This window comes from Bos indicus, chromosome 4 (assembly GCF_029378745.1).
Source record: "Bos indicus isolate NIAB-ARS_2022 breed Sahiwal x Tharparkar chromosome 4, NIAB-ARS_B.indTharparkar_mat_pri_1.0, whole genome shotgun sequence".
Lineage (NCBI taxonomy): Eukaryota > Metazoa > Chordata > Mammalia > Artiodactyla > Bovidae > Bos > Bos indicus.
In genome coordinates this window covers 103,092,943-103,117,152 of record NC_091763.1, presented here as the reverse complement: position 1 = coordinate 103,117,152, position 24,210 = coordinate 103,092,943, and the positions used below count along the sequence as shown (strand labels likewise).

The 24,210-nt window shown below is 38.8% G+C and overlaps 1 protein-coding gene across 2 annotated transcripts in view; it reads right to left on the bottom strand.

The window, feature by feature from the left end:
- Positions 1 to 21,908, bottom strand: part of IFT56 (intraflagellar transport 56) — a 42,793-nt gene extending 20,885 nt beyond the window's left edge. The window contains exons 1-8 of one of the 2 annotated variants that reach the window (XM_070788224.1): positions 21,422 to 21,906; positions 20,777 to 20,914; positions 17,955 to 18,047; positions 15,958 to 16,072; positions 14,199 to 14,248; positions 12,375 to 12,520; positions 11,253 to 11,424; positions 916 to 990 (exon numbers count right to left, since the gene is read on the bottom strand). In XM_070788224.1, the coding sequence (XP_070644325.1) occupies positions 916 to 990; positions 11,253 to 11,424; positions 12,375 to 12,520; positions 14,199 to 14,248; positions 15,958 to 16,072; positions 17,955 to 18,047; positions 20,777 to 20,914; positions 21,422 to 21,424 (792 nt within the window). In that variant the 5' untranslated portion in view covers positions 21,425 to 21,906. Of the gene's footprint in view, positions 1 to 915; positions 991 to 11,252; positions 11,425 to 12,374; positions 12,521 to 14,198; positions 14,249 to 15,957; positions 16,073 to 17,954; positions 18,048 to 20,776; positions 20,915 to 21,421 lie in introns of both variants that reach the window. The other variant, XM_070788225.1, reaches the window with a different exon arrangement.
- Positions 21,909 to 24,210: the final 2,302 nt, after the last annotated feature.

The window sequence follows — 24,210 nt, the reverse complement described above, 5'->3', positions numbered from 1 at the left end:
CTCTCTAACATCATATTCTCCACAAAAATCAATCTGGCTTTAATTTATAGACTAAATTAGAAGTGAAAAGGTTAGAGGCAGAAGCTCATAATGCAAAATAACCTCAGAAAACCCTGTGATGGAGGCCTGAGTTAGAGGAGGAATGGAATAAATAGAAGAATTAATAGGATTAAGCGGCTGAGTATCAGAAATAAAGGGGAAGAGAGAGTCTAAACCAGCTACGGTTTTCAGCATTGGTACTGGGAGACTTAGTGCTAATGAAGGTGCAGAGAAATCAGAAGGAAAAGGTGTAGTTATTACTACTGCCATATTCACACGAGGAATCTGAAACTCAACAATACTGAGTAATTTGCTCAGTGTCCCCAGGTGTCTGAGTTGAATACAGCTGCTCTGCACCCACTTTACTGCTGAGTCAATTGAATCCAACTTGAAACTTCATCTGAATCTTTTTTTTTTTTAGCAACTATCCCCGTGCAAATTTTCTGTCCCAGTAAATTCAGTCTGCTCACATATGTCGTCTTCATTCATTCATCCATGTCCTTGCCACAAATGAACCCTTTAAATCCAAGTCATTCTTCAAAGACCAACTCAAGTTTTACTTTCATCAGAAAGTAAAGGATTTTCACTTTCATCAGAAAGTAAAGGATATGTTCCTTTGTCTTTGCCAACAACATGAACACTTGGATCTCACTGCCTCACACTTCTTTCTAAATGTTAAGTATGTGTTACTGCCTTCCCAGTAAGGAAAGAACCTGGTATCTTAAACTCATTCTCTCTCCTCCACAAGAAGAAAGAGTTCACTTGGAGTAGAGAAATACTTGTCGAGATATCTCCCTTCATTCATCTTCCCAACCACTGTAATGTACCCAAAATAGGGTAGGCCTCAAATCATCAAGACTAGAAACTCTTATTCACCAGATTGTGCCTGATGAGCTCTTTAGCAAATTCAAAGGAAGAAGAAGCGTTGTCCATCAAGCTTTTGAGTTCTGCCTGAAATTAAAAAAAGGAAAGGCTTATGAAAATGACAAGTGTATAGTTCTTACATCACCTGTAAGAATTACAAAGTTTTATAGCTTACGAAGAATTTAACATGCTGCTTCCTTTGTTCTGCAGGGCTCTGAGAAATAATGTAATTATTATTCTCCTTATTTTACAGATGAGAACCTTGAGGCTTATAAACGTTAAACAACTGAACCTCTACGCAGCAAGTCTGAAACTGGTGAACCCAAGTCTGAAGACTCCTAGAGTTAGTCTTCGGAGAAGGCAATGGCACCCCACTCCAGTACTCTTGCCTGGAAAATCCCATGGATGGAGGAGCCTGGTAGGCTGTAGTCCATGGGGTCGCTATGAGTCAGACACGACTGAGCGTCTTCCCTTTCACTTTTCACTTTCATGCATTGGAGAAGGAAATGGCAACCCACTCCAGTGTTCTTGCCTGGAGAATCCCAGGGACGGGGGAGCCTTGTGGGCTTCCATCTATGGGGTCGCACAGAGTCGGACACAACTGAAGCGACTTAGCAGCAGCACAGTTAGTCTTTCCTTTTGGGTGATCAACTTTTAACAACTAAGGTTGGTTATTTTTCTTTATTTAACATTTTAAATTAATTAACTTATTTATTTATTACTTATTATTTTTTACTGCCCTAGGTCTTTACTGCTGCACGTGGGCTTTCTGTAGTTGTGGTGAGAGGGGGCTACTCTTCACTGAAGTGTATAGGCTTCTCTTGCAGAGCACGGGGTTGAGGCACTTGGGCTTCAGTAGTTGCAAGGCTTGGGCTCAGTAGTTCAGTAGTTGTGGTCAAGGGCTCTAGAGCTCAGGCTCAGTAGGTATGGCACACAGGCTTTAGTTGCTCAATGGCAGGCAGAATCTTTCTGGACCAGGGATTGAACTTGTGTCTCCTACATTAGCAGTTGGATTTTCAACCACTGTAACACCAGGGAAGTCCACTAAGGTTGATTCTTCAATCTGACCATTCCACCTGTGTCCTGAATTTTCCTATACTTTCTTCCTGCTGAATTGGCCTTTATTTACATGATGCAATTAATGTACCTTCTCCCCTCTATGTTACTATTTATCAAAACTATCAGATCTCTTTTGTTTTATCCTGTTTCTTTAACTTCCCCTAGAACAAATGGTCAGCCATTTCTACAGTGTCTTTAGTAATGTCTGAGGCTTATTTATCCACTCCCTCAGCTTTCTGCTATTCCCTCTTGCCAGTCTATAATTTTGACTAATTCTCACCTTCTTTTTCTACCTCCATCGTGGATACCTAAGATTTTCTGGATAAAATAATTAAATTCTTGACTGTTCTCACTAAGCACTACAAACTTGTTCTACCTGATATCATATGGGAATGCACACCTATTTAGCAACCTTTTACTAATCTCCTCTTGTCTACAGCAGGAATTCCAAAGTCTTGGGTAATATTAGGCTAGTTCAGCAGTTTTCAAGCTTTTTGATCTCAAGATCTTTTTTAAACCTTAAAAATTACTAAGGATCCCAAAGAGTTTTTGTTTATGTGAGTTACAGCCATTCATATATATTGTATTAGAAATTAAAACAGAAATTTAAAGTATTCAATTAATCAAAAGTACTAATAAACTTACTACACATTAACACAAATAATGTATTTTTCATTAAAAAAAAAAACTGTATTTACCAATACATAAATTTAGTGACAAGAATGGTACTGTTATCTATTTTTGCAAGTCTCTTCAATGTCTGCCTTAACAGATGACAGCTTGATTGGCATATCTGTGCCTGTAATCAATCTATTTTGAAATCATGCTGTCCCTGGAAAACTTCATTGCACACTCAAAAGTGAATGAAAGTGAAAAGACAAAATCTTTTAGTATTATGAGGCTAGCTTTGATCTTTGGCTAGCCAGGATGAAAGGTGAGGCAAGTGAGATGCACAGGGCACAAAATTCAAAGCAGTGCTCACTGCACATGAAAAGATGCTCAACATCATTCCAGCTGTCAGGAAAATACAAATCAAGATTACAGTGAGATTCCACTCCACATCCCCGGGGATGGCTAGAATAAAAAAGACAGATAATAACAACTGTTGGTAAGGATGTAGAAACATTGAAACTCGAAACTCTTACACACATTGCTAGTGGGAGTGGAAACTGGTGCAGCCACTTTGGAAAATAGTCTGAAAGTTCCTCAATTAAATATAGCTACTATATGACCCAGGATTTCCATTTCTAGGTATATGCCCAAGATAAATGAAACTTATACAAAACGTGCCCCAAAACATGTATATACCTGTTTACAGCAGCATTATCATAATAGGAAGCATGTGGAAACAATCGAAATATCCATCTCTGACAATTGGAAAAATACAATGCGGTATATCCATACAATGGAATATTATTTGGTGATAAAAATGAATGAAGTACTGAAACATGTTATAACAAGATGAACTTCATAGACATTAAGCTAAAGTAAAACAGGCCAATCATAGAAGATGATATATTATTAAAATATGACTCCTTTTTAGAGGAAATATCCAAAACACACAAATCTATAGAAACAGAAAGTGGATTAGTAGCTGTTTGGGGTTGGCGGGATGGCAGTTGATAGCTATAGATTATGGAGTTTCTCTGTGAAGTAATGGAAATGCTTTAGAATTGACTGTGGTGGGAATTCCCTGGCAGTCCAGTGGTTAGGACTCAGCACTTTCACTGCCAAGGGTGTGGGATCAATCCCTGGTTAGGGAAGTTAGATCCTGCAAGCTGCATGGTGTAGTCAAAAATAGGGGGCGGGGGGGAAGTGTTTAAAAATAAATAAATAAGTGAGTAAAATTGACTGTGGTGAAGATTAAACTCAGTGGTGAATACACTAAACCCCACAGAATTGTATATTTCAAAAGGGTGACTCCATGGTACGTTAGTTATACCTCAATAAAGCTGTTAAAACATTGAGGTATAAATAGAAGACGTAGGTCATCTTATTTTAGAGTTAAAATGTCAAAAATATACAAGCAACTCCTACAGCTCAACTCCAGAAAAATAAATGACCCAATCAAAAAATGGGCCAAAGAACTAAACATACATTTCTCCAAAGAAGACATACAGAGGGCTAACAAACACATGAAAAGATGCTCAACATCACTCATTATCAGAGAAATGCAAATCAAAACCACTATGAGGTACCATTTCACGCCAGTCAGAATGGCTGCGATCCAAAAGTCTACAAGCAATGAATGCTGGAGAGGGTGTGGAGAAAAGGGAACCCTCTTACACTGTTGGTGGGAATGCAAACTAGTACAGCCACTATGGAGAACAGTGTGGAGATTCCTTAAAAAACTGGAAATAGAACTGCCTTATGATCCAGCAATCCCACTGCTGGGCATACACACTGAGGAAACAAGAAGGGAAAGAGACACATGTACCCCAATGTTCATCACAGCACTGTTTATAATAGCCAGGACATGGAAGCAACCTAGATGTCCATCAGCAGATGAATGGATAAGAAAGCTGTGGTACATATACACAATGGAGTATTACTCAGCCATTAAAAAGAATACATTTGAATCAGTTCTAATGAGATGGATAAAACTGGAACCTATTATACAGAGTGAAGTAAGCCAGAAAGAAAAACACCAATACAGTATACTAACACATATATATGGAATTTAGAAAGATGGTAACAATAACCCTGTGTATGATACAGCAAAAGAGACACCGATGTATAGATCAGTCTTATGGACTCTGTGGGAGAGGGAGAGGGTGGGGAGATTTGGGAGAATAGCATTGAAACATGTATAATATCATGTATGAAACGAGTCGCCAGTCCAGGTTCGATGCACGGTACTCGATGCTTGGGGCTGGTGCACTGGGACGACCCAGAGGGAGGGTAGGGGAGGGAGGAGGGAGGAGGGTTCAGGATGGGGAACACGGGTATACCTGTGGCGGATTCGTTTGGATGTTTGGCAAAACTAATACAATATTGTAAAGTTTAAAAATAAAATAAAAGTTAAAAAAAAAAAGTACAAAAACATGATAGAAATCATGTAAGAAATATTCCTCATGATATACATGCTTTCACATTCAAATTTTCTGTGTCCTATATTTAAAATGAAAATCCCTTATGATTATACAGTGGAGATGACAACTGGGTTCAAGGGATTAGATCTGGTAGACAGTGTCTGAAGAACAATGGATGGAGGCTTATACATTGTACAGGAGGCAGTGACCAAAACCATCTCAAAGAAGAAGAGACGCAAGAAGGCAAAGTGGTTGTCTGAGGAGACTTTACAAATACCTGAGAAAAGAAGACAAGCAAAAGGCAACGGAGAAAGGGAAAGATATACCCAACTGAATGCAGACCTCCAGAAAATAGCAAGAAGAGATAAGAAAGCCTTCTTTAGTGAATAAAGAGGAAAACAACAGAATGAAAAAGACTAGAGATCTCTTCAAACAAACTGGAGATAACAGGGGAGCATTTCATGCAAAGATGGGCACAATAAAGGACAGAAATGGCAAGGAATCACAGAAGTAGAAGGAATTAAGAGGACGTGGCAAGAACACATAGAAGAACTGAACAAGAAAGGTCTTAATGACCCAGATAACTACAATGGTGTACTCATTCACCTAGAGCCAGACATCTTGGAGTGCAAAGTTAAGTGGGCCTAAGGAAGCATTACGATGAACAAAGCTAGTGGAGGTGATGGAATTCCAGCTGAGCTATTTCAGATCCTAAAAGAAGATGCTGTTAAAGTGTTGCACTCAGTGTGGTAGTAAATTTGGAAAACTCAGTAGTGGCCACAGGACTGGAAAAGGTCAGTTTTCATTCCAATCCCAAAGAAAGGCAATGCCGAAGAATGTTCGAATTACCATACCATTGCACTCATTTCACATGCTAGCAAGACTATGCTCACAATCCTTCAAGCTAGGCTTCAGCAGCAGATGAACTGAGAACTTCCATATGTTCAAGCTGGATTTAGAAAAGGCAGAGGAACCAGAGATCAAATTGCCAATATACACTTGATCATAGAAAAAAGCAAGAGAATTCCAAAAAAAATCTACTTCTGCTTCATTGCTAAAGCCTTTGGCTGTGTGTATCACAACAAACTATGTAAAATTCTTAAAGAGATGGGAATATCAGACCACCTTAACCTGCCTCCTGAGAAACCTGTATGCAGGACAAGAAGCAACAGTTACAACTGGACATGGAACAATGGACTAGTTCAAAATTGGGAAAGGAGTATGTCAAGGCTGTATATTGCCACCCTGCTTATTTAACTTATACGCAGAGTACATCATGTGAAATGCTGGGCTAGATGAAGCATAAGCTGGAATCAAGATTGCCAGGAGAAGTAGCAATAACCTCAGATATGCAGATGATATCACTTTAATAGCAGAAAGCAAAGGGGAACTACAGAGCCTCTTGATGAAGGTGAAAGAGGAAGGTGAAAAAGCTGGCTTAAAATTCAGCATTCAAAAAATGAAGATATGGTATCTGGTCCCATCATTTCATGGCAGATAGATGGGGAAAAGTGGAAACAGTGACAGATTTTATTTTCTTGGGCTCCAAAATCACTGTGGACGGTGACTGCAGCCACCAAATTAAAAGATGCTTGCTCCTTGGAAGAAAAGCTATGACAAACCTAAACGGAGTATTAAAAAGCAGAAATATCACTTTGCCGATAAAGGTTTGCATAGTCAAAGCTATGGTTTTTCCAATAGTCATATACAGATGTGAGAGTTGGACCGTAAAGAAGGCTGAGCATCGAAAAATTGATGCTTTTGAACTGTGGAGCAGGAGATGAATCTTGAGAGCACTTGGACAGCAAGGAGATCAAACCAGTCAATCCTAAAGGAAATTAACCATGAATATTCATTAAGGACTGATGCGGAAGCTCAAATTCTTTGGCCAGCCAATGTGAAGAGCTGACTCTTTGGAAAAGACCCTGATGCTGGAAAAGTCTGAGAACAAGAGGAGAAGGGGGCAACAGAGATGAGATGGTTGGATGGCATCAATGACTCATGGACAGGAGTTGGAGCAAGCTCCAGGAGTTGGTGATAAACAGAGAAGCCTGGAGTACTGCAATTCATGGAGTCCCAAAGAGTCAGATAGGACTTAATGACTCAACAACAGCAACAATAATACTTAAAACATGTATTAGGGTTTTGTCTTTTCAATCTAACTTGTCAATCTTTGTCATTAATTGAGAAACAAAACCTTGTAGATATAATTACAGATAATTTGGATTTGTAAAAGGCAAAACAATAGGCTTTTAGAATATCAGAGAACAACATTTGGGCTAGGAAATATTTTTTTAAACAAAATACGAAAAGCACTAAACATAAAAAGATAAATCTGACTGTGTTTCAGCCTATAAAATCTTTGATAATTGCTCAGTTCACTATCTACTAAAAACCTACAATAATTCAGTACTGTTATTTTGCATACTTTGTACTGAACCACATAGCTAGTAACCTAAGATTGGAATTTGGATAAAATTTCTTTATCCTCTGAAACTATTCCTTCCTTTCACAAGCATCCTATACTCACTGCTTCTGTTTCTTCATCATCTACTTGTCTTTCTTTTGCCATATCCCTCAGGACATTTCTCAGTCCAAGAGGTTACTCATTCACTCCTTATCTCCTTGACATCTAGCTTCAACACTCAATAATAATGATACCCTAATCAGCATAGGAAATACCAGTTATGAAATCCAATGGCCTTTTCTTAATCTTCATCTTTATTGACCTGTTTTGAACGTCCTCCTGTTTTTAAACATGACTCGCCCTTAATCTGTTAGTCATATTTTAAATTTCTCATTCAACCATTACTTCATTGGCATCAACTTTGTATATACATTGTGCCAGGTCTTGGGATATAAATGTCACAAGGCTCAAGCCTCAATAAGCTTATCTAGATTAAAGATAATTAAAGCAGGTTCATGAGGCCTTGCTCCAGTAGGACTCACCACCATCTGGACCCTAAGGGCCCCCATGCAGCTCAGTGCCACGGCTCTGTGCTACCCCATGACCGCGGGCATCAGCAAGGCCTACAGGATGAATAAGAACGTGAGCCAACAGAGCTATAGCCACTGTTCCTGTGGGCACCTCACCAAGAACAAGCCTCATGATCTGAGAGGTCTGCAGCTTCACCCTTTAGGAGTGGCAAGCCGTGGAGCTGCTCAAGGTCTCTGAGAACAGAGCCTCAAGTTCATCAAGAAAAGGGTGGGGACACACATCCATGCCAAGAAGAAGGGAGAGGAGCTGAGTAATGTCCTGGTAGTCACGAGGAGAGTCGCAGCCAAGGACAGAGCTCCTTCCTCTCTGTGAATAATAAAACTTGTTCAGGAAAAAAAGGTAATTAGGCAACTACCAAACAGTAAGCATGATTTTATATATAGATATAGAATCATATATAATAGCCATATTATTACCAATTATCTGTTGGTAAGATATAATAACCATATTGTTTGATATATATATATAAAAATCATTCTTGTTATTTGGTAGCTGTATTATTACATGTGTATGTGTGTATACATATATATGTTATATATATATAAGTTTAGAGCAGAGAAGAAGAATGCACACCTAAATTTGCATTAAATTTTAGTGGTTAAGTCTATGGGCTTTATTTTTTGTTTTGTTTCTTTTTTTTAATTTATTTTTTAGTTGAAGGATAATTGCTTTATAGAATTTTGTTGTTTTCTGTCAAACATCAACATGAACCAGCCATCTATGGGCTTTAGAGATCTGAATTTCTCACTTGTTAGTTGTATAACTTTGAGTGAGTTATTCAAAGGACTTTAAGAATTGAATGAATCATTACATAATATTTCATGCTTACTATAGAAGAGCAGAATGCTTTGGTGTTTGAGAAGAGAATGAATTATACAATATAGAGCCCATTATAAAAGATTCTAGAGGAATGCTTGCTTTTTAGAAGGTTTAATAAAACTATCGTAAGTAAAAACAAACTATATCCTATTGCTGTCAAAAAAAAAAAAAAGAAAGAAAGAAAGCTCCTTAGGGTACATTTGTTACAGTTATCTACTGCTGGAGAACATTATACAATCAATATGTAATCTGCACAGACACAATTTCAAATGAAAAAGCATGCTTTTAGTGAACAAGAAGTACAATTTGCTGTCCTGAGTTGGATAGCATTAGATCTAGAACATATTGGTTAGCCAAGTCACCCATTCCAGACTATGGAAAGAACATGTGCAGACAAAATATAAGCATTTAATAGGTTGGACCTTATGCCAAAATTGGCAAAGCCCCCAAGACGGACTTAATATAGAAAGACAAAAATATACTTCTTTTATTTATTTTAACCAAAACTCTAATTAAAGATCAAATTGCAAATCCAGTTTACTATTAAACTGCTGATGCTGGGAACTAGTCAATTAGGCAGGGACTTTAGCTGAAATGAGGATATCCAAGAATGTATTTTATTTCATACATAAAGCAACCGTTCCATTGCATACTAAGCAGTTTAACTGTGGGCATTTCTTTTGCCTCAAGTGAGCACCTTTATCAACACAAGCCATGAAAAGTGAACCTGAGCAAATGTTAAGGATATGTGTTCTCTATCCACCAGCTGATAAATGCTGTTTCACTCACCAACTCAATCTGCTGTTAGTGTAAAGTGTATTAATAGTGCTTCCTACTATTACACAATAAATTTTGCTTTGATATAGTAGTTAATTTTCCAGTTTCAATTTCTCCCTTCCTCCACCTATTCTGGACTTCCCAGGTGGTGCAGTGGTAAAGAATCCATCTGCTAATGAAGGAGGCGCAGTAGATGCAGGTTTGATCCCTGGGTTGGGAAGACCCCCCTGGAGGAGGAAATGGCAACTCACTCCAATACTCTTGCCTGGAAAATCCCATCGATAGAGGAGTCTGGCGGGCTACAGTCCATGGGGTCACTAAAGAGTCAGACACGACTGAGCACAATCATTCCTTCCCCTACTCTAGGCTGATACGATGCCACATACACTACCTTTTGGGCAGGGTATTGACACATAAAGAAATTTTGAATTTAAATTTTGGTGGCTTCTGACATCAACTAAAGTAATGGCCAAGGAAGTAATTTGTACTCATGGACCCCCTCGTAGGGTTAACCTAAGCATATCTGTACATAAAGTATATTCAAATATATATACCTGAATCTGTATAGATATAGTATAGAACATGCTATCTATATATCTATTTATAGATCTATTTATATCTATGTTTATGTATATATGTGTGTATGCATGTGTTTGTGTGTAGTTTAATAAAATGAGATCATAATGTATGGACTCCTGTATATTCTGAGTTTCAAATAAAACAAGAGCTATAACAACAAGGGAAAAAATTTAAAAAAGAAAAAAAGAGAGAGCTGTTTAAACAGAATTTATCCACAGGATTGTCAGGGAAACTAAATAATGGATACAAAGTACTCTGCACAGGGCCTATAAGTTAACTTTCTAACTACTTTTAAATAATGGATACAAAGTATTCTGCACAGGGCCTATAAGTTAACTTTCTAACTACTTTTAAATAATGGATACAAAGTATTCTGCACAGGGCCAAAAGTTAACCACTTTCTAACTACTTATAAAATGCCTCCCACTATTGCTTCTTGGCAACCTTAAAGGAGATACTGCAGTATCACTGAGCAGAGAAAGGCACTCCAGGAAACAGAAAGGAGTGTACAAAGCCATGGCAGTGGGAGGATATGGGTGTGTGAAACAAACTCAATGACTGGACTGAAGAGAACAAAGACGAGAGGCAGGGAAATTATTTAAGGAGTTGAAACAAGAGGTAAGGAGTGCCGGAACTAGAGCAGTGGCAAAGGAGACGGCACAGGGAAAAGAGGTATCTAGAACCGAAATGACAGGAACGGGGAGAAAATTAGAGTGCGGATGAAGGAGGAGAGAGCGAGGGACACTCCAGCCTTCTGATTACATGTTGATGACTCTGAGCCACAAACATATTTCAGAGAAAGAAGCAGAAGTATTTGGTTTTTAACATGTTTAAGGTAATGTAAGACACAGATAAAGATCATCTACAGCATATCAGATGCACACAGAGAATTCAGAAGTCAACATTCTTTTTTAGAATATCTGGTAAATATAAATATTTATACAGTTGGGTTCTTATAGAATCACACTGGCAATAACAAAGGGATATTAATCAAGAGTAACAGATACTAGTTTTATGAATAACCTGGGAAGTACAGGGTAATTCAAACTGGAATTTAGTGAATTAAGAACAAATTTCATCACTACCTCAGCGGCTTTGCCGTTGTAAAGGCGAAAGTGATTACAGGCCTTAAGATTGAGTGCGATGGTGCTATCGGGAATTTGCTGAAGATAAACAGCCAGAACTTCTTGAGACACGTCATAGTAATCCAGCTTGTAGTAACACAGGGCCACATAAACATTGAGGGCAAGGTATTCCCTATTAGATGAAAAAATTAAGGATTAACAATTTAAGTCTACTTCACAAAAATGTTGTCAAACTACAGACATTTTTAATGGCTCAACTGGACAGTAAGGCAAAGAGGACATTTCTTTTTTTAAAGAAAAAGGCAGTATGATCAGTGTAGTCTTTTTCTTTTTGTGTTATAATATTTGAGTGTTTTGATATAAGTAGAGTAAAAAGTGACAACTAGAGGAGAAAGGGAAAAGTTCAACTACTAGCTGTTCATGTTAGGAAAAAAACCAACAAAACTAATATAATCAGTAATGAAGTATAAATGCAAATAAGCTGACACCGTACAGAAGATGGACAGACAAGGCAAGTAGGTTTGATGACTGAGAATGGGAACAGGTGGGAGACTATGACAGTAATGCAAAAGGAGGGAGAAGGGAGATGGACGAGATACTTTGGGATACAGAAGAGAGACCAAGTAGTCAGTGATAAAGTTGGAATGCCAGTTCTTTAGAACAGTTTGTTTCTAATTTTGTCAGCAAATTACCTTCAATGTAACTACAACACTGAAATTGATACATCTAGACCATGCATTTTCAACAGGTGTGATATCACCCCCAAAGGGGCGAAAATTGGTTCTTATGGAGAGATGAAAAATATTTATTTTATATATATATACATACATACATATACATACAGGACTTATACATATATCTGTATACAGATATACATATAGTACATAACCAGATATACAATATACCTGTGGTACTGAAACTTAATAGGAGGGCAATTAAGAGGGGGAAAGACAATCTACACAATGAGTCTAGACTATAAGGAGTTCTTAATCTCACCAGATTATTAAATAGACTTGAATACATGGTGATATTAGAACCAAAGGACACTAGGTTCTCAGCCAAACTGGGGTACAGAAGAAAGTAACAAAATGAGAGTTCAAGGAGGCGTAACAGGACACACACCTGTTATCTAGCAGTATTCGCTTGTAAATATCAATAGCTTCTTGGTAGTGAGATCGCATATAGTGGATTGAGGCCAAACTGAGTTGATCTTCTGTGATATCCTGAAGATTCTGATGGAAGTTCATCAATTTCTTCTCATCGTTAAACTAAAATTGTAAGAGAGAAAAAAGACATAAAAATTCATGTTAGAGAATGGTTAGAGAAACCAACACTTATGTAACACAAATTTAACTCCATCCACCCTTCAGCCACTTGCCTCTGTTCTCCCTATTTCTCTTCAGCTCCCAGTCTTCTTTATCTCTCCTTCAGACACAGAATAAAATAGTCTCTAGAGGCAGAGCCTTAGTCTTTAGTTACAACTCATTAATTACTTGACCCCCCTATTCTTACTTTGTTTCTTTTCTATTTCTTTCTTTATATCTTCTCCCTCCCTTTTTATCTTCTATGTTTCTATCTTTTTTATATGCTGTTTATAAGAGAGACATTTAAAATAGGACATAGAAAAGTAGAGAATGAACAGATATAAAAAGATGTAATAGGCAACCACTAACCAAAGGAGAGCTGATAGAGCTACACAAACATGACAAAGTAGTGTTTACATGAAGAGAGAGTTTTAGAGATAAAGATAGGCATTTCATAATGATAATGATAAATGTTTCCATTTACTAGATGGACATAACAATTCTATATCTGTATGCACTTAATGAGAGTCTGTAAAACATGTAAAGCAAAAATTGAAAGAACTAAACAAAGAGAGATAATTACAGCATGAAAATTTTAAATACACCAAGAACAATTATTTTCAAATACTACCTATAGATAAACTTCCTGTAAAACAGTTTAGCACTATCAGTTAACAGCTTTAAATTTTTATTGTTCATACTCAATAACTCAATAAGTCTATTTCTAGGGTGTTAGAATTACATTTTTATAATTAAAATCGAAACCAATCTTGAAGCCAAATAACTAGGAAATGCTGAATGAATTGTGGCACACACATATGGTGGATTGTTATTTAAAAAGGACGGGTTTGAAGACTAGTGACTCAGGGATACGCTCATAATTTAAAGGTAAGTTGTAGAATACAAAAGTATATATTTAACATAAATCCCATTCTGCAAAACAAATGAACAAAAATACAACTATGCATATAAAAAATAATTATCCCTAAAGGGATATGCCCAAAGGTTGAAATATAGTTAACTTTAAATATGGTAGATGTTTGAACAAACTCCGGGAGATAGTGAAGAAAAGGGAAGCCTGACATGCTGCAGTCCATGGAGTCACAGTCAGATATGACTTAGCGACAGAACAACAACAACAACAATATCTTTTTATTGCATATTTATATTTTGATTACTAGAATGTGTGAATTTTATAATATGAAAAAGTATTCATAAATAATTTGATGATGATGATCAAAATTATTGCTATAAGGCAGGCAATTCAGAAAAGTATGTATTTATTTTCAGGAGTCAGGACAAGCATCTTTGCTTCTGTTTCCTAAGAGACAATAAGATGGTGGAAACAAACTAATCATAAAAGACTACTGCTTAAGAAGAACTAAAACCTAACATCTCTGAATAAATTACCAGGGTAAAAAACATTAATGGGGGAGAAAAATCCTATAAAATTAATACCTGTATTCTACTTGCTCTAAACATATCATTAACAATAATTTCTACTTAATTCTCTTTCACCCATGCTGGTAACAAGAAAGAAAGAGAAAAATATTTTAAAAACAAAAGCTTTAATTTATGTCAATTAAAAAAGAAAAACAAAATTTTACATTAAAAAAAAAGTGTGAAATAAGCAGAGAAATACCTTGTGAGCCAAGTGGAAGAGGAGGCGGTTTTGAAGTCGGCTTTTTGGAGCTGAGGAAAGAATCCAAGGTGCTTATTAAAGATTTCAATTGTCTATGGCATTTAGTCCCTTGTAGGAGTGACATGAGACTCAGATAAGGATACTCCCAAATCCTTACCCATGGGATCCTGCTATGTCTCTGTATAATATATATTATTTTAGTCTAGTCCTACTGCAGTAGAAGGAACATCATCAAGAACCAGAAGAAAAACACTCTAGGGTTCTGCTCGTGCCCACACTGGTTCCTCCTGACTCTCGTGGTAAAGCACAGCCTGCACTCTTCACAGTGCCCGCAGCAGCCCATCCTGTGTAGTTCACACGCAGAACCAAACACGGGAAGCAAACGTTGTGGTCCTAGCAGTACATGTAGGAATCCAGTGCTGTCAATTCCTTCTGAACTCTTCTTTTCATAGTTACACTGCCATGTTTTCCTAAATGGGGCTTCACAGGTGCCTCAGTGGTAAAGAATCTGCCTGTCATTGCAGGAAACGCAGGTTTGATCCCTGGGTCACGAAGATCCCCTGGAGAAGGGAATGCCAACCCACTCCAGTATCCTTGCCCAGAAAATCCCATAGACAGAGGAGCCCAGCGTGCTACAGTCCATGGGGTCGCAAAAAGTCAGACACAACTGAGAACACTCACATGCATTTCCCTAAATACTAGCCCATTCTCCACAGATCTTCTGGCATGATAATAGTACCATCTAAAAGAGGTAGCCAAGCAAAAAAGTTAACATCTTTTAAATTCCAGATCCGCTTTGTGCTCTTGGAGAATCTTCCTAATTCTGGACACTCAATATTATTAATCTATCTCTTTACAACAAAAAGTCATACTTCAATGTTAAAAAAGAAAAAATATGCATGGAAAGAGAGATAGGTACCTTGATCATCTCACATGCATCTAACTGTTCTACGCACAAAGTCTAGAAACATGAGATAAATAACTCACAGACCATTATAAATGAATTGGGAAAAACTACATCAGTAAATTGAAACAACTTGGGTACAAATCAAGAGATTTTCCATGACCTTGAACTGGAATTCTATCTAAATATGTATGTGCCAGTTAATTCTCTAAGAATTCTACCCTGGAATACACTCATCACTCACATATTTCCTAACAAACATTCTTTTGCCCACTTTCTCTATTTTTCTTTGATTTTAATTTGATTCATACTCTAATTATTCTTAATCTTTCCTCCCATATTTCCATTCTGCCCTACACTTATTTGCAAATTTGAATTCACTTCTCCTAAGATGACTGACTTCATAAAACAAACAAAAGGGAAGAAATCTGGATTCTTCAACCTGAAATCACTAGGCTTCTCATTTCGAAGTAGGGCAAGAAGCGATAAGATCCACATTCATGAGAGCTTGACCAACTATACCCAACTGCTACCAACATCATGAATGTCCCACCACAGGAGGGCCTAAGAAAGGCACCTTGTCTTTTTCTTCTCTCATCCTTCTGCTTTTTGGCTGTAGATTCTGGGGAAGTGAAGTGGGGAGGGTAAGGGTAGGGCATACAGAGATTAACTCTGTCTTTAAAGATAAAGTTGCTAAGATCCAATATGCTTTGAAGAGTAGAGCTTTTCTTTCTTTTTTTTTTTAGCTTTCTAATGTCACTTGATTTTTCCTCGAGAAAGGTATTAAGTTTAAAAATCTCCAAAATGACTCTTAGTATTAGTGGTGAATTTCAGATATTAAAAGGGCTCATTTACCTTTAAATCCAGCTGCTTCAGCTTGTTTATACATTCCAAGAAAAAAGTACGTACAGGCTAGGTTCACCCAGACTTCAGGACTGCAATTTTCGTCTTTTGTTGCATTTTCATATTCCTGAAATATACAATAAGCAATGATCCCATATAGCAGTAAAGCAATCAATGGGCCATTCCTTCTCCTGTCTATGACTTATAGTATAGTTATATTATACTACACGCTGCTGCTAAGTCGCTTCAGTCGTGTCCGACTCTGTGTGACCCCGTAGACTGCAGCCCACCAGGCTCCCCCGTCCCTGGGATTCTCCAGGCAAGAACACTGGAGTGGGTTGCCATTTCCTTCTCCAATGCAGGAAAGTGAAAAGTGAAAGTGAAGTCGCTCGGTCGTGTCTGACTCTTAGCGACCCCACGAACTGAAGCCTACCAGGCTCTTCCGCCCATGGGGTTTTCCAGGCAAGAGTACTGGAGTTCTTGATTGGGCAACTTCACATTTAGGAGAATTCTATATGCTCCTTAGGGCTTCCCAGGTGGCGCTAGTGGTAAAGAACCTGCCTGCCGACGCAGATGTAATTTCAGTCCCTGGGTCGGGAAGATCCCCTGGAGGAGCGCATGGCAACCCACTCCAATATTCTTGCCTGGAGAATCTCATGAACAGAGGAGCCTGGAGGGCTACAGTGCACAGAGTCACAAAGAGTCGGACACGACTGAAGCGACTTACCACGTACACACATGTGCTCCTTATATTCTATACCTGTAATATTAAATACTGCAGTTAGGGCTCAAGCCTACCCATGTGGGACTGTTGCCCATAGAACCCTACACTTGTTTTTTTTCTTTCCCTTTTAATACTGACATGGGCTAACAAACTGCAGAAATGAAAAACAACTAAAATATTTTGTTTTTGCTAACTTAAAAAGATATTAAAAATGCATAGTTTCAGCTAACTTAAAATCCGATACCTTAATATGCTACAAATTTGATTTCATTCTAATTGTTTTCTGGCTTTGTTTACTTGGCTTTACATTTTAAAAATTTGGTCTTTGAGGGTTTTTTTCCTTCCCTTCTAAGGATAGTTTCTGAAATTCACTTTGTCAACTACATTTTCCATATACTCTTTTACTATCAGTGTTTACCACATGCCTATTTTCTTTTTTACTCCATTTGAACTACTCTCTCTTCTCCTAAATCTTTCACAAATACTACCAGCTTCTATTCTGCCCTCTTCACATCTTCACTTTTCCTTTACTGATTTTGTTGCTTTTGTTCATATCAGTTTCTCATTGTGTGATCTTGGATATTTTTCATTTTAGTAGTGCAGGTTTTTAATATCCTTAAATTACATTTTGAGAGTGAGAATATGTAAGAAAGGTCAAAACAATTTCATTTATGAGTTAAAAATCATTGACATAAGGCATCTACAATTTTATGTACAGCCATAATTCTATAGATTGTTAATTACATTGTAGGGTTTACAATGACCAAGAAAAACAACTTTCAAAACTATATTTTTAAAAATATAAAAAATAAATAATATATTAAAATATTTTAAAATATAAAGATAAAATAATATTTCCTATGTCTAAAATTAACCTTTAAAAAATAACCATGAACTTTTTTTGAGAAAAGAATCATAAAATTTTTAATCAAAAGGGCTTATTTTTCTTCTCCTAAAGGTTTTCTTAAGAAAGACTAATATTAATATATTGAACAATCTCATTAGTATATATCTAAAAGGAAAAAGTAAATAACATTGCTATATATATTTGAACATATATAGAAGATTTCTGAAGCAATACATCAAAAAAGATCCAATGTTTACTCCTGTTAACAAAGAAATAGGATGGAGGAAGGCAGACTGGGTGACTTTTTTCCTTTTTCCTTTGTTCCCCTCTATATTGTTTGAATTTTACCATGAGTATGTATTATTATAATACAAAACTTAAAAACATTTCAGAACCCTACAGTTATTTAAAAAAAAAAAAAAAAAACTTTAAACTAACCTCCAAAGCTCTCTTGTAGTCACCCAGATGAAAAGCACAGTATCCAATCCACAAATTAGTATCCTCTTCTTGTTCCCCAACATGACGTTTGAACTTGATGTTAAAATTCCATGAAAAAAAAATCATGAATACTTTGAATGGTAAGCCCTTGTTTAAAAAACTATGTTATTAATGAACAATAGGAAATTGCAAATTATGGAAGCAAGATAACCTCAGTTTAATCAAACTGATACCTACAGAACTCAGCACAATTAACTACCTTTTCCTCAAATATTTCACAACTGTTTTTGTGTTTATTGACACCCTACTCCAGGAAGTATCTAAGAGTTATCCTCATAAAAATTCTGGGTGATTTATAAAGATCATAAGAACTCTCTGAAATATTTAATGCCAAATAACTGAAGGTTAGAGAAATTAAGCAATGACCTCAAGGCCACACACAGCCAGTAAGTGTGGTGGAAGGGACCACGTAGCCAACTGACTCCAAAGCCCATGTTTTCACCCCCTATCCCATGTTCTACTGCATTTAACTTCACACTTTAAACCCGTCCCATGAGCACACACATATATTTATTCATAGGTTATAACTTTTCACTGAAGACAAGGCATTAAATCATTCTATTACCCTTGAACAGGCTTGCCAGGGCCTATAAGAATTAAAGATTTTAGAAGACCACCTAATCATTTATGTCCATTGTGAAAAAATATTCATGAATTCATCATCCATGAAAGAAAAGTCCTGTTTTGGAGGAAAGGTGTGAGATCCTGAAGAAGTCTGAATTACCATGAGCTTTTTTTTTTTCCACTCTATGTGATGATAAGTCAAAAACATAGGTGAAAAGCAAAAACTAAACAGATCATTGTTGATTTGTAGTGACCTAAATAGAAATGAAATCTAAAAAACAGTGGAAATATGTATGCGTATAAGTGATTCACTTTACTGTACAGTAGAAGCTAACAACATTGTAAAGCAACTATACTCTAATAAAAATAAGATAAAATTTTAAAAAACCAATCATTGTTACAAAACTTCAGGTGCCTTGACCAGTACAAGATGAAGATATCTATTGATACTCTGTCTAAATAAAAACTTACTCTTGTAGCTAACTCTATAATATTAGAAATTCTCCTCTCACCTAGAGAAGGAAATGGCAACCCACTCCAGTATACTTGCCTGGAAAACCCAAAGGACAGAGAAGCCTGGTGGGCTACAGTTCATGGGGTCTCAAAGAGTCGGACACGACTGAAGTGACTAAACAATAACAACCTCTCACCAAATACTGTGAATCTGAGTGCAGTGCCTTAAGTCTGAAGAAACTCTTATTTGAGGTCTCCCTGAATTTGCTCCTGGAATTCCCTGGAGCCACAGCGAAAAGAGAGAAGAGAAAAAGAGACTAACAAAAATCACACATGTATCTACCACTCACTCCACTGATTTACAGAGCAGGAGGGCCCTTCCAAGGCAGCTCCCCTGATTTAAAGATAAGAAATCCAACACCAGAAAAGTTTAAGCAATGTGCTCAACACCAGGGGACTAGCAAGAAACACAGGACTTTACATGCAAGACTGAGAAAGATATATAAAGCTGATTAAAACACTTATTGTTGATAGAGTAATACAGCTGTTGTAGTGCTTTAGAGAAATGATTATGGCACAACACAACCAGGCTGTGCCGTCAAAACTCCTCCCCTCTTCGTTCTTTGGTGCGCCCCATTCATTTCTCCTACAACACGTGCTTCCCACAAAGCACGTATCCTTGGACCATCTACATCAGCACTTAGGCTATTTGCCCAAAATACTGGGTTCTTGAGTCTCCCTGGTGGCTTAGATGATAAAGAACCTGCCTGCAACTTGGGAGACCCGGGTTCAATCCCTGGGTCGGGAGGATCCCGTGGAGAAGGGAAAGGCATCCCACTCCAGAATTCTTGCCTGGGAAATCCCATGGACAGAGGAGCCTGGCGGGCTATAGTTCATGGGGTCGAAAAGAGTTAGGCACAAGTGAGCGACTAATACACACACACACAGGGTAGGAGTCCAGAAATGCACATTTAAACAAGTACCACAAGTGACTCTGCTGCTGCTAAGTCGCTTCAGTCGTGTCCGACTCTGTGTGAGCCCATAGACAGCAGCCCACCAGGCTCCCCAGTCCCTGGGATTCTCCTGGCAAGAACACTGGAGTGGGTTGCCATTTCCTTCTCCAATGCATGAAAGTGAAAAGTGAAAGGGAAGTCGCTCAGTCGTGTCTGACTGTTCGTGACTCCATGGACTGCAGCCTACCAGGCTCCTCCGTCCATGGGATTTTCCAGGCTAGAGTACTGGAGTGGGGTGCCATCGCCTTGAGTATTAAAAGTTGAGAACTACTGCCATAGAGATTTGAAATATCTTCTGAAGATAGAGTATTTCACACAATAAGCATGAAACATGGTAGAATTATTTAAATTTGATCAAAATGTTATAACATATTAATAGGAATAAATCATAAACTGGTCAGGGGGTGGAATAGGCAATGTGTGAACTGACACTGTATTAAATGTCCCTCTACATTTTTAGGCTAGATTTGCCATCAGTGGAACTAGACATAATTAAAAGTGTCCCTCAAGAAATAAGTCTATCATGTAAAAAAAGAGAGAGAGAAAGAAGTCTATCTTTTTAGTTCATCTTTAGTCAGGTTTATAGTTAACCTGGAATCTGTGCCTGACTAGATTTACAGGAAGTCCCAGAATGCACCCACCTGTTCCATGCATAGCAACCAGCATTCACCCATGCATTCCTCTATATTCTGGTTATTTACGTCCTAAGAAGCAACTTTCTTTGGACATTACCTCCAACAGGGTAATAGCTCCAGTGAAATCTCTTTGTGAAAGTAGCTCCTCCAGCTTTGGAATCTTCCTACCTTTCTTCTTCCTTTTGTCAGTGTGCGGTGGGTCCCCGCCTACAGCAGGTTTGGCCCTTGAAAGCATCTGTGAAAGAAAAAGCAAAGATAGCTGTATGATCCCAATCCCGTGGTCAATTTTAAACTGAGAGTGACGGCTCCCGGATTCATAAGTCAAGTCCTGAACAACGAACCCCTTGTAAGCCTATTTAAACTCTTTCCGTAACACGTATTTTACTAAAAGGTCCGTCACCCGGTGCTTGAGCTGAACGAAACCGCTATTCCCTACTTCTTCATCTCCTCCAACGAGAATGAGGTAAAAGATGCTTTCGCGGAGCTGTTGTCATCTCAGCCTTCCCTTGGTCCACTTCCCATCTCACGCGCAGCTCAGGAGTGGGAAAACGGAGAAACAGGAGGGAAGAAAGCAACGATGTATCTACAGTTGCAGCCCTGTCCCCGGTGGGAACACGGGAGCGGGCACAGACATCTGCCTCCGCTAACACTCCTAGACTTAAACCAGAAGTGTGCTAGGAATCTCCAATCTCCAGTCCCAGGACCTACTCAAACTTATTCCTCACTATTCGACGCCACTAACCATCTTGGCGCCGGTCCTGTGAACACCCTCTGCAGACAGACAACAGAAGGCCTGGCTTCAGCGCGCCTCAGCATCCATGAAGCTCGCTTGGTCTCCACGGCAACCCCGCCAGGGGACTGGTCCTGCCCGGAGTAGCGCTCGCCGGAGAACTGGTGCCCTGCGCATCTTGGTTCCCATAGGCTTATCGCTGCTGCCGGGCGTGAAAGGTTTTCTTTCCGGATGAAGGTGTCTTTCTCTGTTCTGAGAGCGACAGTTTGTCTGTATTTCTATGAGTTCATATTAGGAAAAGCGAATTAAAATGACACGGTTTTTCAAAAACAGGTTTCCCGGGAAAGTCATTTTAAGGAACCACTTCCGATTTGGACCGCGTTGGGCTCCAGAGCAGCCTTGGGCGCCGACTGGCGCGTGATCGCGGGTCTCCTGTGCTGTGCGGCTTAGAATCAAATTTCTGCCGGAGCGAGGATGCTGATGTTTGGTGGCGGGAGTTCCCCTGAATACGATTTCTGATTTCCATAGATACATCTCCATTGTGATGTGACATTGTAATTCCTACCTCGAATTTAGAATAGAACCTCTCGTTCGTTAGAAATAGGGAAACACAAGATAAAGTCACAGTGGCCAATGCAGCACCCGTCTTGTTTCTAAAGGTCTGATGTAATACTTTGAATATGTAAATTAAGATAACTAGAGTGAAATAATTAAATTTGTTTTGGCTGTGTGTGTGTGTGTGTGTGTGTGTGTGTGTGTAAGTTTCGTTGTTGTTTGGCTGTGTCACGGAGCTTGTGGGATCTTAGTTACCCAACCAGGGATGGAGCCGGGACCCTCCTGAAGCGAGGAATTCTAATCACTGGTCCATCAGGGAATTCCAGGAAAATTTTTTTAAAGATGTGGAGAAAGGGTTTAAAGATGTGTAAGTTGTAGTAAGTTTAAGTTTAAGTTTTAGTAAGGCTCTTTCTAAGGACTAAAGCCCAAGAAACAGCCACTTAGGCACTCCGAAGCAACCACTCAGTAGAAGTAAGGGGAAAGTTAGTCCATACATTACTTTTGGCTGGGAGATACCTGCAGTCAAGCATGTATCTTGGTACGATTACTGCTAATCGTAAAGAACAGATGTCTCCAGTTAATCTTTTTAGCTTTTCTATGTATGGAGGATGGAAGAATCTAGAGACATTAAAATTCTTCCTGAGATATACTTTTGACTACCTATGAAAGTGAAAGTGTTAGTCACTTGGTCCTGTCTGACTCTTTGCAACCCTATGGACTGTAGCCCAACAGGCTCCTCTGTTCGTGGGATTCTCCAGGCAAGAATAAGCGGAGTGGGTTGCCATGAGTATCTCCAGGGATCTTCCTGACCCAGGGATGAAACCCAGGTCTCCCACATTGCAGGCAGATTCTTTATTGTTTGAGCTACCCAAAGCCTGGGACCTGTCTATATTCATGTGCATCCAAAGCACAGATGCCTCATCCTGTTTTTGCCTTAAATTCCTCCGAGTCCTACTGTCAGTCACGAAATGTGGTGAGTTTACAAATGAACCCTTGTGGAAATGGGTGCTGAGCAATGATCTTTGTCTTAGCAATCCTGATTTTGGGGGGATCTATGCTTGTATGTTGGAGAAGGAAATGGGAACCCACTCCTGTATTCTTGCCTGGGAAATCCCATGGACAGAGGAGCCTGGCAGACTATAGTCCATGAGGTTGCAAAGAGTCGGACATGCTGCTGCTGCTGCTAAGTCGATTCAGTCGTGTCCGACTCTTTTCGACCCCATAGATGGAAGCCAACCAGGCACCCCCGTCCCTGGGATTCTCCAGGCAAGAACACTGGAGTGGGTTGCCATTTCCTTCTCCAATGCATGAAAGTGAAAAGTGAAAGTGAAGTTGCTCAGCCGTGTCCGACTCTTAGCAACCCCATGGACTGCAGCCTACCAGGCTCCGCTGTCCATGGGATTTTCCAGGCAAGAGTACTGGAGTGGGGTGCCACTGCCTTCTCCGGAGTTGGACATGACTGAGCAACTAAAACACACATATACACACACATGCACACATACATGCTTGTATGTTGACTTTAAAAAGTGCACAACCTAAAAGTTGAGAGTTATGTTTATTCAGGGAAACTTATGAAGGACTATAGCCTGGGAATTAGCCTCTCAGATGGCTCTGAGGAACTGTTCCAAAGAGATAAGCGAGGAGCCAGGATATATAGGGGGTTTTGTTGGAGAACAAAATGTAGTCAAACTTCAAAAGATTACTGTTAAATACAAAAAAAAACCCCAACATCTCAAAGACTTCAGTGCTTTTTTATGTATGGGAAAATGGAAGTGACTGGGCTCATTGAAATTATTCCTTTGATATGCATCTTCACTATCTAGGGCCAGTGTCCTCTTTTTCTCCATTCTGAATTCCATGTAAGAGGCACTGACAGGACAGCTACAATGACTGTTGGTTTGATGGCAGACAGCACTCTTTACTGAAATAGAAGACAACATTGTTTTGTCCAGAGGTAAGGCTCCTTGTAGCCGGGATTGTAACTGTTGCACCCTATGGACTGTACCTTACAAAAGATAGGGTCTGAACACATAAAGAAAGCTGAGCGCCAAAGAATTGATGCTTTTGAACTGTGGTGTTGAAGAAGACTCTTGAGAGTCCCTTAGACTGCAAGGAGATCCAACCAGTCCATCCTAAAGGAAATCCAACCCTGAATATTCATTGGAAGGACTGATGCTGAAGCTGAAGCTCCAATAATTTGGCCACCTGAAGAACTGACTCATTTGAAAAGACCCTGATGCTGGGAA